This window comes from Neoarius graeffei, chromosome 9 (assembly GCF_027579695.1).
Source record: "Neoarius graeffei isolate fNeoGra1 chromosome 9, fNeoGra1.pri, whole genome shotgun sequence".
NCBI lineage: Eukaryota > Metazoa > Chordata > Actinopteri > Siluriformes > Ariidae > Neoarius > Neoarius graeffei.
Window position 1 is genome coordinate 49,552,214 of NC_083577.1, and position 21,076 is coordinate 49,573,289.

The 21,076-nt window shown below is 43.2% G+C and overlaps 1 protein-coding gene across 1 annotated transcript in view; it reads left to right on the forward strand.

Annotated features, from left to right (window-relative positions):
* The window catches only part of slc49a4 (solute carrier family 49 member 4), a 106,011-nt gene that overhangs the window by 8,032 nt on the left and 76,903 nt on the right, over positions 1 to 21,076 (forward strand). Inside the window, exon 2 of the mRNA XM_060928743.1 lies at positions 20,100 to 20,193. Coding sequence (XP_060784726.1) covers positions 20,100 to 20,193 — 94 coding nt within the window. The remainder of the gene's footprint in view (positions 1 to 20,099; positions 20,194 to 21,076) is intronic.

The window sequence follows — 21,076 nt, forward strand, 5'->3', positions numbered from 1 at the left end:
AACTAATTATGTGACCTTATGAGGTGAATTGGTTGGACCAGCTCTTATTTCGGGGTTTCATACGAAAAGGGGTGAATACCTATGTACACTCCAGATTTCTGATTTTATTTTTTTTTATTGATTACTTTATTCTGAACAATAAAGAATATATATATATATATATATATATATATATATATATATATATATATATATATATATATATATATATAATATAAAAATTTAAATAAAAAATGCAATAATCAAAACATTGTCATAAACAAACAGAATAGTGTAGCCACAAGGCAGTAACATAATGTTCCAAAAGGATTAGGAAGAAGTAATAACTTATCCAATCCTAACCCTCTATACCACCGCTAATCAAACATCACTTTCCACCATAATAACTAATAAATATATATATATATATAAAATACACACACAAAAGCAACAAACAAAAAGAAAACATACCAAGACATACCGACATGGTATAATATCGACCAAATCATATATACAGATACTTATGCATATATACACACACATCTATACAGTACATACATATACACCTACCTATAACTATATACAAGACCAGTCACAGACTTACTCTCAATTTCATCATCACCTATATAGTCTGCCTGTCCTCATTCTCATATATTTTTTTAGTAACGTTTTTATATAATTTTTTAAACAGTTTTATGTTGGTGCTATTTTTGAGTTCATTATCCAGACCATTCCACAATTGCACCCCACAGACTGTTATGCACATACTTTTCATAGTTGTTCTAACATTTACTCTCTTAAAATTCATTTCCCCTCTCAGGTTATACCCACCCTGCCTTTCCATAAACATATTTTGTACCTCACCTGGAAGAAGGTTATGTCTTGCTTTATACATAATTTGTGCAGTCTTGTGTTTAACCAGATCAGTGAATTTCAGAGTGTGTACTTTTACGAATAATGCGTTTGTATGCTCAAGATATCCCGTATTATTGACAATTCTTATTGCTCTTTTTTGTAATGTGCATAACGGCTGCAGGTTAGATTTGTAGGTATTACCCCATATCTCCACACAGTAGTTCAGATATGGAAGTATGAGTGCATTATACAGAGTATGTAGTGATTTATAGTCCAGAATGTGTCTTGATTTCCCCAAAATTGCAGTAATCTTTGCTATTTTTGCTTTAACATGATTAATATGTGGTTTCCAGCAGATTTTATGATCAACAATCACACCCAGAAATTTTATTTCATAAACTCTTTCTATGGTTATGTTGTCAATTTTCAGTTCAACTTGAGGGTTCGACTTATATTTTCCAAATAACAATCTTTGTTTTACTCAAATTCAATGACAATTTGTTTACATTAAACCACCTTTTTAATTTATTCATTTCGGTTGTGATTGTTTCCATAAGCTGCTGTACATTGCCCCCGGCGCAAAAGATGTTTGTATCATCGGCAAATAAAATGCATTTCATTATACATGATACATTACATAAGTCATTAATGTATAATATAAACAGTTTAGGACCTAAGACAGACCCTTGCGGTACTCCACATGTTATGGGCAAATAATCAGATGTGTGATCTCCAATTTTTACAAATTGCTGCCTGTTGCTTAAGTAGCTCTTCACCCAGTCCAAACCAACCCCTCTGATACCATATCTCTCTAATTTGTTGAATAGAATGTTGTGATTTATTGTCAAATGCTTTCTTTAGATCTATGAAAATTCCCATAACATGTTTTTTATTGTCTATACCATTTGTGATTTTCTTGATAAGTTCCATTAATGCCAGGGTTGTTGATCTGTCTTTCCGGAATCCGTATTGACTGTCAGCTAAAAGTTTGTATTTTTCAGTGAAGTTGTCTAGTTTTGCTGTAAACAATTTTTCGAGGCTCTTGGAGAACTGAGAGAGTAAAGAAACTGGCCTATAATTTGTGTAATGGTGTCTATCTCCACATTTATATAAAGGTATAACTTTAGCTATTTTCATGTTGTTTGGAAATTTACCAGATTGAAAAGACATATTACATATGTGAGTAAATGGTTCTGCAATTTCTTCAATAACTTTTTTTTTTTTTTTTTTATTAAACTCATATCATTCCAGTCAGTGGAGGTTTTACTTTCACTTCTCCTTACAATGTCTATGACCTCTTTTATGCCAACTGCACCAATGACTATAGATTTAGGATTTCTCTCCCATCAAGCAGCCTCTGCCCTTCCAGGTGTGTCTGTATCCTGAATCTTCTGCCAGATCTGGTCCCACATTTACAAAGAATCTATTAAAACCATTTACCCCTTCTTCCATATTATTTATTGATCTGTCATTCTGAATATAATGATCAGGGTAGCTTGTGTTTTTATTTTTAGCTCCATTCCTAATAATACTATTCAGTACTTCTGATTTTATCTTCATTATTGTGTCACAGCAAAACAACAACTTTCACCTTTAAAGTGGTAGGCATGTTGTGTAAATGAAATGGTGCTAACCCCCCAAAAATCCATTTTAATTCCATCCTGTAATGCAACAAAACAGGACAAACACCAAAGGGGGGTGAATACTTGTGTGTGTGTGTGTGTGTGTGTGTGTGTGTGTGTGTGTGTGTGTGTGTGTGTGTGTCCTTTTGAGCACAAACCGAAAAAATTGTGCTTGAAAATGAGAGAGAGGAAGGAAGGAAGGTAGGTAGGTAATGAGGAAGGGAGGGGTGGAGAGACTCATGTGAGCAACATGTTTGTGTGATCAGAAATATGTTGGAGGAGAAAGTAAAGAGAAGTGGGAAGCAATTTGAGGCAGAAAGGTGCAGACCTTAGATGCTGTAGACGGAAACGTTTGAATTCGTCTTGGAATGAAGAATATCAAGGTCAAAAACGTCACACCCCTGGTCTGCTGTGCTGGCTGTCCCTTTTACACAGACATCAATTCTGGCTTTGTTTCTACCAATTGTTCTTTCTCAGAGGCAAAACAACAGGCCCCTGTCCTGCATTCGGATGTTTTATATAGAACGCAAGGCAGAATAAAGGCGTAAGAATTCCACCTTGAACAGTCTGTGTAAAAGGGGTCATAGACTCTTCACTCTGGCAGACTTTTTTTTTTTTTTTTCAACAGTTGTTTATAGACTTCTAGTTTGCAGTTCACACTGCAGTACACAAGTCATATTCCTGTAACACAACCTGCCTTCACACTCGCAAGCAACAAGGCAGCAGGTGATAACATTTCTTTGACACTGAGCTCTGGTTCCAGCTTTAGTTACTAGCGACATCGGCATGGTCTTGTAAATGTGTTCTAAACTAATAAAATTAAGACGAGATGAAACAACTGGCTCCAGCAAACTCTATAGACTTTGAGGCACTATTGTTCTCTCATAACATCAGTTCCTGCCTGGGTTTAATTTAATTTCTCATAACATTAATAAAAATTTGGACAGTGATGATTTTGTTTCACACACATGAATAGCATGATCTGCTTATACGCGTACATAACATTTACAGGTTATGGCCAAAAGTTTGTGGCCATCTGACCATTACACCCATATGTGTTGAACATGACATTCCAGATTTTTTTTTTTCCCCCTTTGCTGTTTATAATAACCCCACTCTTCTGGGAAGGCTTTCCACTAGATTTTAGAGCATGGCTGTTCAGGATTTGCCCATTCAGCCACAAGAGCATTCGTGAGATCAGGCACTGATGTCAGATGAGGAGTCCTGGAGTACAGTCAGTGTTCCAGTTCATTTCAAAGGTGTTCAGTGGGGTTGAGGTCAGGGCTCTGTGAAGAACACTAGAGTTGTTACAAACTAACTTTGTCTTAATGGATTTTGCTTTGTGCACAGAGGCATTGTCATGCTAGAACAGGTTTGGACCCTTTAGTCCCAACGAAGGGAAATTGTAATACTACAGCATTTTAAAGACGTTCTATACAATCATGTGCTTCCAACTTTGTGACAGCAATTTGAGAACAGAACACATGGGTGTGATGGTCATATGCCCACAAACATTCGGCCATATAGTTACATAATACCATACATGCAAGTTTTAGTGGACGTTGCAGCTTCACTCCATAACTGTGACCATTACAGTGGTGCTTGAAAGTTTGTGAACCCTTTAGAATTTTCTATATTTCTGCATAAATATGACCTCAAACATCAGATTTTCACAAGTACTGAGAGTAGATAAAGAGAACCCAGTTAAACAAATGAGACAAAAATATTATACTTGGATCATTTTCCTCAATAAATAAATGACCAATATCTGTGAGTGGCAAAGTATGTGAACCTTTAGGATTAGCAGTTAATTTGAAGGTGAAATTAGTCAGGTGTTTTCAATCAATGGAATGACAATCAGGTGTGAGTGGGCACCCTGTTTTATTTAAAGAACAGGGATCTATCAAAGTCTGATCTTCACAACACGTTTGTGGAAGTGTATCATGGCACGACCAAAGGAGATTTCTGAGAGGCTCAGAAAAAGCGTGGTTGATGCTCATCAGGCTGGAAAAGGTTACAATACCATCTCTAAAGAGTTTGGACTCCACCAATCCACTGTCAGATTGTGTACAAATGAAGGAAAGTCAAGTTTGTTTGTATAGTGCCTTTAACTATAGACATTGTCCCAAAGCAGCTTTACAGAATCTGAATGACACAAGACATGAGCCAATTTTATCCCTAATCTATCCCCAATGAGCAAGCCCATGGTGACAGTGGCCAGGAAAAACTCCCCCAGACGACACAAGGAAGAAACCTCGAGAGGAACCAGACCCTAAAGGGAACCCACCCTCACCTGGACGACGACAACAGACAACATGACTATAACATTAAGTTTTAACATGAAGTCAGTTTCATTGATGTGTTAACTCTTCTTCATTAATGGAAACTTGAGTGCAAAACTGTTCATGACAACTGCAGTCCTAAAGTTAGCAAGTCAACTGTCGTTCTCAGCCATAAAAGCATTACTGTAAGTGTCCAGAGTGTCTTCCAAGTGTGACTTCCAACTGTCCATATGGGGCCGTCCTCCATAGGAGCGATGTGATGAGACTACAGCCAGACATAGGACATCAGGATGGATCAGGCAGGTCTGAGGAGCAGAAGAGGTCAGCATCTCGATCTCAGGATTGACATGTAACTCAGAGGGACTTTTTTTTGGGGGGGGGGGGGGAGAAAACACAGGTTGTTAGGTATGCCTAATGTCACCTGAATAAGTAGGTACAGTATACATTTTGCATGGAGTACAAACAGGGACTCTGGCAAAACCAACTATGACAGCATAACTAAAAGGGGAGAGCCAGAAGGTAACACAGGCATGAGGGAGCCCCGGGACACAAAGCAGCCAGCCACTACACCACCATCAACAAACTCGAGTGAGCAAGCGAGTGTGGGGCTGACAGCATCCATACATCCCAGTTTACCAAAACACACTGTCTGAGGACCCTCCAGATCTACACCTTATACCTCATAAACACCATTAACAAAAGGCTTGACTAAACAGATGTTTTCAGTCTAGACTTAAACTCTGAGACTGTGTCTGATTCCCGAACACTACTTGGAAGGCTGTTCCATAACTATGGGGCTTTGTAAGAAAAGGCTCTGCCCCCTGATGTAGCCTTCACTATATGAGGTACCAGCAGATAGCCTGCACCTTTTGATCTAAGCAGGCATGGCGGGTCATAGAGGAGCAGAAGTTCGCTCAGGTACTGTGGTGCGAGACCATTCAGTGTTTTAAAGGTCAATAGTAATATTTTATTATCAGTACGAAACTTGATTGGGAGTCAATGCAGTGTGGATAAGACAGGGGTGATGTGGTCATATTTTCTAGTTCTAGTAAGGACTCTTGCTGCTGCATTTTGAACTAACTGGAGCTTGTTTATGCACTTATTGGAACATCCAGACAGTAAGGCATTACAGTAATCCAACCTGGAGGTAACAAAAGCATGAACTAGTTTTTCTGCGTCGTGTAGTGACATTACATTTCTTATCTTGGCAATATTTCTGAGATGAAAGAAAGCTATCCAGGTAATGTTATCAGTGTGAGTTTCAAATGAAAGACTGGGGTCAATAATCACCCCGAGGTGTTTTATTGCTGCATGTGAAGAAACAGAAAGGCCATCCAGAGTTGCTGTGTAATCAGACTTGCTTCTAGCTGCATGTGGTCCTAGTACAAGTACTTCTTCTTTCTTGTCAGAGTTAAGCAGAGGGAAGTTAATAAGCATCCAGTGTGTAATGTCCTTTACACATTCCTCAATTCTGTTAAGCTGGTGTCTCTCATCTGGTTTTGCAGAAACATACAACTGTGTTTTCATCAACATAACAGTGGAAACTAATACCATGCTTTTGAATAATATCACCTGGAGGTAACATGTATAAAGAAAAAAGCAGTGGACCCAAGACAGAACCTTGTGGAATACCAAACTATACCTCAGTACGTATAGAAATATCACCATTTGTATCAACATACTGATGGCGATCAGTTAAATAAGAGCTGAGCCAGGAGAGGGCCATTCCCTTAACTGCCCCAACATTTTCTAGTCTATCCAGAAGAATGGAGTAATCAATGGTATCAAATGCTGCACTAAGGTCAAGCAACACAAGCAGTGAGACGCAGCCCCGATCAGACACCAACAGTAGGTCGTTTACTACTTTAACCAAAAGCTGTCTCTGTGCTATGATTAGGTCTAAATCCTGACTGATACATTTCATGGATGTTATTCCTATGTACAGTGAGGCAAAAAAGTATTTAGTCAGCCACCAATTGTGCAAGTTCTCCCACTTAAAAAGATGAGAGGCCTGTAATTTTCATCATAGGTACACTTCAACTATGAGAGACAGAATGGGGGGAAAGAATCCAGGAAATCACATTGTAGGATTTTTAATGAATTAATTGGTAAATTCCTTGGTAAAATAAGTATTTGGTCACCTACAAACAAGCAAGATTTCTGGCTCTCACAGACCTTCTCACAACTTCTTTAAGAGGCTCCTCTGTCCTCCACTCGTTACCTGTATTAATGGCACCTGTTTGAACTCGTTATCAGTATAAAAGACACCTGTCCACAACCTCAAACAGTCACACTCCAAACTCCACTATGGCCAAGACCAAAGAGCTGTCAAAGGACACCAGAAACAAAATTGTAGACCTGCACCAGGCTGGGAAGACTGAATCTGCAATAGGTAAGCAGCTTGGTGTGAAGAAATCAACTGTGGGAGCAATTATTAGAAAATGGAAGCCATACAAGACCACTGATAATCTCCCTCGATCTGGGGCTCCACGCAAGATCTCACCCCGTGGGGTCAAAATGATCACAAGAACGGTGAGCAAAAATCCCAGAACCACACGGGGGGACCTAGTGAATGACCTGCAGAGAGCTGGGACCAAAGTAACAAAGGCTACCATCAGTAACACACTACGCCGCCAGGGACTCAAATCCTGCAGTGCCAGACGTGTCCCCCTGCTTAAGCCAGTACATGTCCAGGCCCGTCTGAAGTTTGCTAGAGAGCATTTGGATGATCCAGAAGAGGATTGGGAGAATGTCATATGGACAGATGAAACCAAAATAGAACTTTTTGGTAAAAACTCAACTTGTCGTGTTTGGAGGAGAAAGAATGCTGAGTTGCATCCAAAGAACACCATACCTACTGTGAAGCATGGGGGTGGAAACATGCTTTGGGGCTGTTTTTCTGCAAAGGGACCAGGACGACTGATCCGTGTAAAGGAAAGAATGAATGGGGCCATTTATTGTGAGATTTTGAGTGAAAACCTCCTTCCATCAGCAAGGGCACTGAAGATGAAACGTGGCTGGGTCTTTCAGCATGACGATCCCAAACACACCGCCCGGGCAACGAAGGAGTGGCTTCGTAAGAAGCATTTCAAGGTCCTGGAGTGGCCTAGCCAGTCTCCAGATCTCAACCCCATAGAAAATCTTTGGAGGGAGTTGAAAGTCCGTCTTGCCCAGCGACAGCCCCAAAACATCACTGCTCTAGAGGAGATCTGCATGGAGGAACAGGCCAAAATACCAGCAACAGTGTGTGAAAACCTTGTGAAGACTTACAGAAAACGTTTGACCTCTGTCATTGCCAACAAAGGGTATATAACAAAGTATTGAGATGAACTTTTGTTATTGACCAAATATTTATTTTCCACCATAATTTGCAAATAAATTCTTTAAAAATCAGACAATGTGATTTTCTGGATTTTTTTTTCTCATTTTGTCTCTCATAGTTGAGGTATACCTATGATGAAAATTACAGGCCTCTCTCATCTTTTTAAGTGGGAGAACTTGCACAATTGGTGACTGACTAAATACTTTTTTGCCCCACTGTAAATATGAGCATAACTGCTGTGCCACAGTTTTTTCAAGGATCTTGGAGATAAAGGGGAGGTTTGATATTGGCCGATAATTGGACAGCTGACAGGGATCAAGGTCAGGATGTTAATCAGGGGTTTGATAACTGCTAGTTTAAAGGATTTGGGTACATAGCCAATCCTAAGAGAAGAATTTATTATTTTTAGGCCTAATCCCATTTCACCCCTTGGACATACCCCTTGGCCCTTCCCCTCCATTTTGCACGTTCACGTGAAGGGGTAGGGGTATCCCAATCCCAGTTAACGCGGAGGGGTAGGGGAAGGGGTAGGGCTTCTGTACCCCTCCAAACGGAGATTTTCCTGGAGCTGACTCCGAACGAAGGGGTTTGAGTGATTTCCCACAATGCCATGCGGATTTCAGCGAGATTTCATGCGGATTTCAGAAAGATGGCGGTTCCCGCGGCGAAAGATTGTCATAAATGTATTTTCTCCATTATTTACGTGTTTTAAGTTGTTATCCAGAGGAAACACGCCGCTTGATTCGCTTTCGAGCTGAGAATGAGCAGCGATTTCTGAAATCCAAGCTGCTGCTAAAAAGCTTTGGGAGTGAGTATTGTTTTCGGTTGCTTGACTGCGTACGTTTTGTTCTGTTATTCTCGCTTTTATTGTTTACATGAGTGTTCTGACACCTCATTCTGTCGGATGTGGTGCACGAAGCGCCAAAGATATCCCATTCAGTGGTGTTAGTTAACAAATCACACCCTGCCAGCAGAGATTTCTGGTTCTGCCTCTGGCTCTGACTGTAGCGGCTGGTCGCAGCCAGTGACGCATTTCGTCGCGTTTTGCTAACGTAAACGCTGACGGAGGTACGCGATGACATATGCGATCGTTGAAGGGCTATCCCAATACGTAGGGGTTGAATTTCAAGCCCTATCCCTTGTAGCTCAGTTTCAAGGGGAAGGGGGAGGGGTAGGGGTAGAAATTAGAATTGGGATTGGGCCTTAGAAGCGGTTCAATTACTTCAGGTATTATCTGTTTGAAAAGACATGTAGGTAAGGGATCTCGTACACAAGGATTTTGATGTGGAGATTAATGAAAGTAGTTTGATTTCTCTAAGGGGAGTAAAACATTCTAATTGCTGATCTGATAGTTATATTGTTAACTACAGGGTCACTTGCATTGTCTGACCTTAAATTAGTAGTTTGTGTTTTTTGTCGGATATTCTCAATTTTGTCATTAAAAAAAATTCATGAAGTCATTGCTACTACATACTGCAGGTGTGCATGTGTCTATAGTGGACTTATTCCTGGTTCATTTTGCTACAGTATTAAATAGGAATCTAGGATTATTTTTATCTTCTATTAGGGAGGAGAGATGTTGATTTAGCAGCACAAAGAGCTTTTCTACCCCTCCTAGAACTGCCACCTTATTGTGGTGGAGGGGTTTGTGTGCTTGAATGATCCTAGGAGCTATGTTGTCGGGGGCATTATGCCCCTGGTAGGGTTTCCCAAGGCAGACAGGTCCTAGGTGACAGGCCAGACCAAGAGCAGTTCACCAAAAAACCCCTATGGAGAAAAAATCCAGGACCGTGACGTCGCCCGGTAGGACGCAGCCGGGGCCCCACCCTGGAGCCAGGCCTGGGGTTGGGGCTCGTATGCGAGCGCTTGGTGGCCGGGCCTTTGCCCATGGGGCCCGGCCGGGCTCAGCCCGAAGAGGTGACGTGGGCCCGACCTCCTGTGGGTTCACCACCAACAGAGGTAGCAGTAGGGGTTTGGTGCAATGTGGATTGGGTGGCAGTCGAAGGCAGGGGCCTCGACGACCTGATCCCCGGACACAGCGGCTGGCTGTTGGGACATGGAATGTCACTTCACTGGGGGGGAAGGAGCCTGAGCTTGTGCGGGAGGTTGAGAGGTACCGGCTAGAGATAGTCAGGCTCACCTCCACGCATAGCTTGGGCTCTGGAACCCAGCTCCTCGAGAGGGGCTGGACTTTCCACTTCTCTGGAGTCGCCTGTGGTGAGCGGCGGCGGGCTGGTGTGGGCTTGCTTATAGCTCCCCAGCTCAGCCGCCATGTGTTTGGAGTTTACCCCAGTGAACGAGAGGGTCGCCTCTCTGCGCCTTCGGATTGGGGAGAAGGCTCTTGCTGTTGTTTGTGCCTACGGGCCAAATAGCAGTATAGAGTATCCGGCCTTCTTGGAGTCCCTGGGAGAGGTACTGAGGGGTGCTCAGACTGGGGACTCCATTGTGCTACTGGGGGACTTCAATGCTCACGTGGGCGACGACAGTGACACCTGGAGGGGCGTGGTTGGGAGGAACGGCCTCCCCGATCTGAACCCGAGTGGTGTTTTGTTATTGGACTTCTGTGCTAGTCACAGTTTGTCCATAACGAACAACATGTTCGAGCATAGGGGTGTCCAGAAGTGCACGTGGCACCAGGACACCTTAGGTCGGAGGTCGATGATCGACTTTGTAGTCGTTTCATCTGATCTCCGCCCCTATGTCTTGGACACTCGGGTGAAGAGAGGGGCTGAGCTGTCAACTGATCACCACCTGGTGGTGAGTTGGATCCGCTGGCGGAGGAGGAAGCTGGACAGACCTGGCAGGCCTAAACGTATGGTGAGGGTCTGCTGGGAACGTCTGGCCGAGCACTCTGTTGGGGAGGTCTTTAACTCCCACCTCCGGGAGAGCTTTTCCCAGCTTCCGAGGGAGGCGGGGGACATTGAGTCTGAGTGGACCATGTTCTCTACCTCCATTGTGGACGCAGCTGTTCGGAGCTGTGGCCGCAAGGTCTCCGGTGCCTGTCGTGGCGGCAATCCCCGAACCCGGTGGTCGACACCGGAAGTACGGGATGCCGTCAAGCTGAAGAAGGAGTCATATCGGGCCATGTTGACCTCCGGGACTCCTGAGGCAGCCGACGGGTATCGGCAGGCCAGGCGTGCTGCAGCTCGGGCAGTTGCGGAGGCAAAAACTCGGAACTGGGAGGAGTTCGGGGAGGCCATGGAGAAGGACTATCGGTCGGCCTCGAAATTCTGGCAAACCGTCCGGCGCCTCAGGAGGGGGAAGCAGTACTCTGCCAACACTGTTTACAGTGCGGGTGGGGAGCTGTTGACCTCGACTGGGGACATTGTCGGGCGGTGGAAGGAATACTTTGAGGATCTCCTCAATCCCACCGTCATGTCTTCCACTGAGGAGACTGAGGCTGATGACTCAGAGGTGGACTCGTCCATTACCCAAGCCAAAGTCACTGAGGTGGTTTGCAAGCTCCTCGGTGGCAAGGCACCGGGGGTGGATGAGATCCGCCCTGAGTATCTCAAGTCTCTGGATGTTGTGGGGCTGTCTTGGTTGACACGCCTCTGCAACATCGCGTGGCGGTCGGGGACAGTGCCTCTGGAGTGGCAGACTGGGGTGGTGGTCCCTCTTTTTAAGAAAGTGGACCAGAGAGTGTGCTCCAATTATAGGGGAATCACACTTCTCAGCCTCCCAGGGAAAGTTTACTCCAGGGTACTGGAGAGGAGAATTCGACCAATAGTCGAACCTCGGATCCAGGAGGAACAATGCGGTTTTCATCCTGGTCGCGGAACACTGGACCAGCTCTATACCCTTCATAGGGTGCTCGAGGGTTCATGGGAGTTTGCCCAACCAGTCCACATGTGCTTTGTGGATCTGGAGAAGGCATTCGACCGTGTCCCCCGTGGTATTCTGTGGGGGGTGCTTCGGGAGTATGGGGTTCGGGGCTCTTTGCTAAGGGCTGTCCGGTCCCTGTACGAACGAAGCAGGAGTCTGGTTCGCATTGCCGGCAGTAAGTCAGACCTGTTCCCAGTGCATGTTGGACTCCGGCAGGGCTGCCCTTTGTCACCGGTTCTGTTCATAATTTTTATGGACAGAATTTCTAGGCGCAGCCAGGGGCCGGAAGGAATCCTGTTTGGGAACCACAGGATTTCATCTCTGCTTTTTGCGGATGATGTTGTCCTGTTGGCTTCTTCAAACCAGGACCTTCAGCATGCACTGGGGCGGTTTGCAGTCGAGTGTGAAGCGGCTGGGATGAGAATCAGCACCTCCAAGTCCGAGGCCATGGTTCTCGACCGGAAAAGGGTGGCTTGCCCTCTCCAGGTTGGTGGAGAAGTCCTGCCTCAAGTGGAGGAGTTTAAGTATCTCGGGATCTTGTTCACGAGTGAGGGAAGGATGGAGCGTGAGATCGACAGGCGGATCGGTGCAGCCTCCGCAGTGATGCGGTCGCTTTACCGGTCCGTCGTGGTGAAGAAGGAGCTGAGCCAAAAGGCGAAGCTCTCAATTTACCGGTCGATCTACGTTCCGACTCTCACCTATGGTCATGAGCTTTGGGTAATGACAGAAAGAACAAGATCGCGGATACAAGCGGCTGAAATGAGTTTCCTTCGCAGGGTGGCTGGGCGCTCCCTTAGGATGAGAAGCAGTCACTCGGGAAGAGCTCGGAGTAGAGCCGCTGCTCCTCCACATCGAGAGGAACCAGCTGAGGTGGCTCGGGCATCTTTTTCGGATGCCTCCTGGACGCCTCCCTGGGGAGGTTTTTCAGGCATGTCCCCCCGGGAGGAGGCCCCGGGGAAGACCCAGGACACGCTGGAGGGACTACGTCTCTCGGCTGGCCTGGGAACGCCTCGGTGTTCTTCCCGAGGAGCTGGTCGAGGTGTCTGGGGAAAGGGAAGTTTGGGCTTCCATGCTTAGACTGCTGCCTCCGCGACCCGGTCCCGGATAAGCGGAAGAAGACGAGAGACGAGAAGAGCTTTTCTATACATCAGGAAGCTCTCTTTCCACGCTAATTTGAACGCTATCAATTTTGTTTGACGCCATTTACGTTCCAATTTTCAAGTGGTCTGTTTTAAAGCGTGAGTGTCATCGTATCAGGGTGCTAATTTTTTTCTTTCTGATCATTTTCCTTTTAAGAGGAGCTACAGTAGTGCTTGAAAGTTTGTGAACCCTTTAGAATTTTTTCTATATTTCTGCATAAATATGACCTAAAATATCAGATTTTCACATAAGTCCTAAAAGTAGATAAAGAGAACCCAGTTAAACAAATGAGACAAAAATATTATACTTGCTCATTTTATTCATTGAGGAAAATGATCCAATATTACATATCTGTGAGTGGCAAAAGTATGTGAACCTTTAGGATTAGCAGTTAATTTGAAGGTGAAATTAGTCAGGTGATTTCGATCAATGGGATGACAATCAGGTGTGAGTGGACACCCTGTTTTTATTTAAAGAGCAGGGATCTATCAAAGTCTAATCTTCACAACACATGCTTGTGGAAGTGTATCATGGCATGAACAAACGAGATTTCTGAGGGCCTCAGAAAAAGCGTTGTTGATGCTCATCAGGCTGGAAAAGGTTACAATACCACCTCTAAAGAGTTTGGACTCCACCAATCCACAGTCAGATTGTGTACAAATGGAGGAAATTCAAGACCATTGTTACCTTCCTCAGGAGTGGTTTACCAACAAAGATCACTCCAAGAGCAAGCCATGTAACAGTTGCTGAGGTCAGAAAGGACCCCAGGGTAACTTCTAAGCAACTGAAGGCCTCTCTCACATTGGCTAATGTTAATGTTCATGATTCCATCATCAGGAGAACACTGAACAACAATGGTGTGCATGGCAGGGTTGCAATGAGAGAGCCACTACTCTCCAAAAAGAACATTGCTGCTTGTCTGCAGTTTGCTAAAGATCATGTGGACAAGCCAGAAGGCTGTTGGAAAAAAGTTGTGTACGGATGAGACCAAAATAGAACTTTTTTGGTTTAAATGAGAAGCGTTCTGTTTGTAGAAAGGAAAACACTGCATTCCAGCATAAGAATCTTATCCCATCTGTGAAACATGGTGGTGGTAGTATCACAGTTTGGGCCTGTTTTGCTGCATCTGGGCCAGGACGGCTTGCCATCATTGATGGAGCAATGAATTCTGAATTATACCAGCGAATTCTAAAGGAAAATGTCAGGACTTCTGTCCATGAACTGAATCTCAAGAGAAGGTTGGTCATGCAGCAAGACAACGGCCCTAAGCACACAAGTTGTTCTACCAAAGAATGGTTAAAGAAGAATAAAGTTAATGTTTTGGAACGGCCAAGTCAACCTGATCAGCATTTACCGGAAACATTTAGTTGCAGTTATTGCTGCACAAGGGGGTCCCACAAGATACTGAAAGCAAAGGTTCACACTCGCACAGATATGTAATAATTGGATCATCTCATCTCATTATATCTAGCCGCTTTATCCTGTTCTACAGGGTCGCAGGCAAGCTGGAGCCTATCCCAGCTGATTACGGGCGAAAGGCAGGGTACACCCTGGACAAGTCGCCAGGTTATCACAGGGCTGACACATACACAGGCAACTATTCTCACACTCACATTCACACCTACGGTCAATTTAGAGTCACCAGTTAACCTAACCTGCATGTCTTTGGACTGGTGTGGGAAACCGGAGCACCTGGAGGAAACCCACGTGGACACGGGGAGAACATGCAAACTCCACACAGAAAGGCCCTCGCCGGCCACTGGGCTCGAACCTGGACCTTCTTGCTGTGAGGTGACAGCACTAACCACTACACCACCATGCTGCCCCCTAATATTGGATCATTTTCCTCAATAAATAAATGAGCAAGTATAATATTTTTGTCTCATTTGTTTAACTGGGTTCTCTTTATCTACTTTTAGGACTTGTGTGAAAATCTGATGTTTTAGGTCATATTTATGCAGAAATATAGAAAATTCTAAAGGGTTCACAAACTTTCAAGCACCACTGTATATGATGCTGATTTAGTACTAAGCAGCATTTTCAAGTCTTAGTGTGTTAAATTTCTGATAATGGTACATTTCTATAGCAGACAACACCCAAAGTCCTGTCACTGGAGAGACAAGTGAGTATTAGAGCATGTATGAATATCTGGGGTCATAAGGTTAGTTTGTATTGATTTCACAATTTGTTCTACTACACATTCATTATAACACACATAATTAAGCTCTGTTTTTGCACGGAGTACACTCAGCTGTACAAAATATTAGTATTCTAGTGAGTAAGGAAAATTGCACCTTTTAGTGTTTAGTGAATAAAAGATCCTGGTTCTGGCGATTCCATTGAATATGCAATTAATTGTGAAGGCCTGCTATATCTTTGCCATAGAGTTTTTCATCCCTTTGTAACTTTATAGTCAGGAGTTAAAATGCTTGCTATTTATATGAATTCAGGTGAATCTCAACCCCTTGCAGAGTCTCTGCCTCTGAATAGGTGACGTTGATTTAAGTACCAGCCAAAGAAAGTAAAAGTGCTGGCTATTAGAGTTTGTGACTTATATAACATTCAGTCTATGTAGCTAAAAGCTGACAGCTATGTGAAGTGGTTCATCTGTGAAAGAGTTCCTGTGTAACCTGCTTGAGTAGAACACGATGCTGCTGATGTGGCAGAACCCAGTCTCTAAAGGCAGATTGTCTCCATTCAGCTTGTACAAGTTTTGAAGAAATTTCATCATGTACTGTTAATGCAGGGGTTCTAGACTGATCTTAATGGCTATATAATGGAGATTTTTATATATGGGTAGTTCTTCGGTAACAGAGTTACATTCACAGCAAAATCTCATCTTATTATCTCTAGCCGCTTTATCCTTCTACAGGGTCGCAGGCAAGCTGGAGCCTATCCCAGCTGACTATGGGCGAAAGGCGGGGTGCGACTTGTCCAGGGTGTACCCCGCCTTTCGCCCGTAGTCAGCTGGGACATGCCTAACCTGCATGTCTTTGGACTGTGGGGGAAACCGGAGCACCCGGAGGAAACCCACACGGACACGGGGAGAACATGCAAACTCCACGCAGAAAGGCCCTCGCCGGCCACGGGGCTCGAACCCGGACCTTCTTGCTGTGAGGCGACAGCGCTAACCACTACACCACCGTGCCGCCCCTCACAGCAAAATGTTATTTTATTTTTTAAATAAAGTTACAGTACTCAAGATGATATAAAATAAAATTTTCATACTGTATGGGGTATCTTTTGACCTTTAAAAAAAAAAAGCATAGAAAAATTGGCTGTTTAACTGTGAATGCAAGATCTTTTTATGAGGAAAGAAAAGTCAGTGACGGAATTATGTCAGGAAAAAAACTGAACTTTGATTCCTTAAAATTCAAGATTTTCTGAAATTGGGGTGGTGATTTATTTAAATATGGTTTTCAGTACATTTTGCCTTGGATTCCATACTTTAGCAATATCACTGAGCTGACAAGTGAAGGCAGTCTTGATCATTTTTGTAATTTTGGCCTCTCTGCTGAAGAATTGCCAATATACACACATGCATGCAGGCTTTGGTTAGCTTCTAACTGGAAAACCGTGAGGTCACAACACATTATGAAAGTAGTAAAAATTCCTCTTTTGAGAGCTTGGTTACTTTTGCAAAACGTGAGTTTCTGAACATGTTTGGAAACACCAAGTTTTTAATGTGCAGTGTGTGAACTGTTCTTCATATTGATCCTTTCAGTACTCGTCCTATTATATTTAAGCATTTATATCCAAACTAAACACAAATGTAATCATAGTTGGTTTTATAGCTCTACTGCAGTAATATCCTGTAACCTAAACGTGAGCCTCATGATTGAGAGAAATTGTGATTAATACATGGAGCAGGATTCAGAGTGTGTGTGTTAAATACTCGTTGACGTAACTGTAAAACACCCTTGCTTCACAGAACTGCACAGAAGACATGTATACAAATTAAGACGTCAATTTATACTTCTGCCAACTCCTGAAAATGAGCACAAGCAAACAGGCTTGTAGTACTCAAGTCCAGGACTCGAATCTGACTCGTGCCCTAATTTTAAGGACTTGTAACTCAACTTGGACTTGAGTACTGATGACTCGGACTTGAACTCGGGCTCGTGCATTAACTGCACTCAGACTTGTAAATTTGAAGACGAGGGCTCATTATTTTATTTATTTTATTTTTTTGTAACATGCTGTAATAATTTGGCATAAGACGTCCGTCCGTCTGTCCGTCCACTTATCTGGGTCCGGGTCACTGGGGTAGCAGCCCAGACTTCCCTCTCCCTGGCCACCTCCACCAGCTCTTCCAGGGGAATACCAAGGTGTTCCCAGGCCAGCCGAGAGATGTAATCTCTCCAGCGTGTCCTGGGTCTGCCCTGGGGTCTCCTCCCAGTGGGGCGTGCCCAGAGAACCTCTCCTGGGAGGCATCCAGGGGGCATCCTAGCAAGGTGCCCAAACCACCTCAACTGACTCCTTTTGATGTGGAGGAGCAGCGGTTCTACTGAGTCTTTCCCAAATGACCAAGCTTCTTACCCTGTCTCTAAGGGAGAGCCCAGCCACCCTGTGGAGAAAACTCCTTTCGACCACTTGTATCCTCAATCTCATTCTTTCAGTCACTACCCACAGCTTGTGATCGTAGGTGAGGGTGGGAACGTAGATGGACCAGTAAATTGAGAGCTTTGCCTTTTGGCTCAGCTCTCTTTACCACAACAGACCGGTTTAGTATCTGCATCACTGATGCCCACCCGCAGGAGGTGCTGTAAGGCTTCGGTGCATTGTGGATCGGGTGGTAGCCAAAGGTGGAGGCCCTGGCGTACTGATCCCTGACTGACAAAACTGGCTTTTTGGACATGGAATAGGATATTTTATATCTACATTATTTTTTTTACACTAATTTTGTGCAAGTGTGTCACACCTGCGTGCCTTGGTGCGTGTATCAGATGGATTTTCGCAAGCCGTAAACGACTCACACCTGCACAGGATTAAGGCGCAATCAGTGTGCCTATATAAAAACTGAGAAAACACTTACTTTGCAAAGTATTGAGTTGCGTTGCTGACACACATTCCTGATTTCCTGTTTCTCATCTTTGATTCTGCCGAGTCTACGATCGCCTGTTTTGTGCCTCGCTCGACCTATTGCCTGTTTCACCGTTTTACGATTTTGCCTGCTATTCTGAATTGTTTACCTGTCTTCACTGGTATTAATAAACGCACTCGCATCTGTCTCCCAACCATCTCTGACAGAATACTTCGTACTTCCTGACAAAGAGAATGCATACTCACCTGTTCATACATCATATTCAGGAACAAACTAATGTTAATGGCACTAAAACAGCCACCGTCAAATAGTGCAGTTGGAGTCTTGTTCTCAGACTCGACTCGGATCAGTCGTGGACTTTTTCTTTTTTTATAAATGACTTGGACTTTACTCAGACTTGAACACTGGGGACTTGAGACTGGACTCGGACTCGAGGTTTAGTGACTCGACTACAACACTGCAAGCAAATCAGTCTCTGGCCATGCAGAGTTGCTATGAATTATTTGTTTCCTTGATTTTGATAACTCAAGAAGTTATAAATTGTCTGTCTGTCTCTTTCTTATCCTTAGCCTTCGTGTTCAGATTTACTACACGCTATAATATCTGGTTGTTGCATCAGTATGTTCCCCCCCAGCCCATGAAGGAATTGAAACTGCCAGAAAGAAAAGTGTCGGTTTCAAGTTCACTCAAAGGTTAAATAAATTGCACTAGGAAAAGATTAGACAGGTTGTTCAGAGAGGAAGAACTGCTTATGTTGTAAACATTTTGTCCTGGATGAGTCTCATCACTGAGGCATATTTTCTGCTCTTTAAAGGACCCCATCATAACATTATTCACATCATTTGCATTCAAAATCTTTTGGTCATGTGCAGAAAACCTTGTATTTCAAACTTTTAAAGGCTTGTTCCAGCTGTTTCCTGCCCTTTCTGTAGAAGACCACTCAATTTCATTTTCTGAAACAATCTGAGACTCTATCGTCATACACCCACTGAAATTCCTTACAAAACTGATGATGTAATTCCCACAATAGGGTGCATCAGTTGCCCTCACTTTCATAAAATCTGATGCATTTTTGTTTGGGTGTTCCTTTTCACCAATAAAGACATCCTGTAAAATTTTTTGACCATATTCAAAAGTCTAATGGTGGCACCATGAGGTTCATTTTTTTTGCCAAAAAAACGCTTATTTTGTTTTCGCGTAAGGTTTGAATCACAATGTTGGACTCCATTTATTGATTTCTTGTGACCCAGAGATCATGTTAAGAACCTTTGCAAGGGATTGAGAAGCATTAATGTGATTCATAATACATTTGTATTGTTTAAGTAGTTGAACAATGATTCAGTGAACAGCTAAAACTCAAACTGTGCTTGATAATATATTTAGAATATGTACTAAAAATGTGTATCTAAGATATTTGGTATACTCTATAAGGTGCCATAATGTTTCATGAAAAGTGATCAAAATTTTGTCATAAAAGTCATAAAATAGCAGCTTTTTCCATAACTTTGAGCTCCTGGTGCCACCATTAAACTTTTGAATTTTGCAAAAATATTTCACCCAGTGTGTTTTCTTACCAAAAGGAACATAAAAATAAAAATGCATCATGATCGGAGGAACTTTTCATTTTTAGGGGGCAACTGATGCACCCTATTCCACAACTACAGAAATAAATTGCCCAGACTTTCAGTATTTAAGCATCAATGAGGATCCTGAATTTTAGGTTCCTACCAGTGACACGGTGAGGTGTTCATCTTCAGTAACTGCTTTATCCTGGTCAGAGTCTTGGGAGATCTGGGGACACTGGGCACAAAGTGGGAACTACACCCTGAATGAGATGCCATTCGCACCTAGAGGAAATTCCCGTGTTTAAAAATAATCTTTGTGTGAACCAAATGTTTTTTTCTTAATTTCAGTATACGGTACAACACAGTGGTAAATTTCTTTTTTTTTTTTTTTTTTTTTAAGCGGCTTTTTTTTTTTTAAACTTGCTTACTGAGACTCTATGATGTTATGTTGTCCCTGTTTTGCAGGATTGCGTGCCTCTCTGCTGCTCACAGTCTTCTTCATGGTGTTGGGCTCCGCTCTGCGCAGTATCCCGCTCTCAAACCTGCAGCTCAGACGCTGGTAAGGCTCCTCCACGACTCACCATTTCACTCTGCTTCTATGATAGGAAAAACGTCTTGTAAAGGTCAACGCAATTTTCACACTCCGCCTTGCAGCCATATTCAGTTCACTTCCATGTGCCATTCTCTTATGCCCCCTGGCATCTTGGTTATGATGTGGTTTGATGGGTTGGTCATTGGGTGGGTTATTGCTTTATTATTTAAGAGAGCCTTGCCTCTTCTGGAAGAGCAAGTTTATTTGCTGCAATGGAATGTGCTTGTAAAAGTAAAGGCAAACATTGAAGACCATTAGGATATGAGGTACTGGGTTTCTAAATCTGTGAGTGTTGTACATTTTAAATAAATAACCAAAAAAAAAAAAAAAAGAGTTGGCTTAGTGGTTAGTGTGTCCACCTCTCAACCGGGAGACCATGAGTTCTACTCAGTCAGATCATGCCAAAGACCATCATAATAATGGTATCTAATGCCATCTGGTGAGGCATGACACAATACAGATGTGACTAAAGAGTCAATCTCTCATGGTTGCCAGAGGATCTGCCCCCCACTGTAACCCTAGCTATGTAATAGGTGAGAGGCCGAAGGCTATAGAAAAGGAGATCAGCGCTGTCTGTTGTGTCTTAAGGGCCTGGTTAGTACCGTACTTAGATGGGAGACTGCCTGGGAATACCAGGTCCTGGCGCAGGAAGGACTTTTTGTACATTTAAAAAAACAAATACTAGATCAAAACAGATTTAACAGTGTTCTGGGAAAGAACATTGTTTTATTTACTTTTACACCACAGCAGTGTTGAATACTCACATCTGCCCCCCCCCGAACATGGTTGGTTGGTTGGTTGGTTAATTGATTAATTTTCTATAATTGCACAGCTGTAATAAAACAAAAGT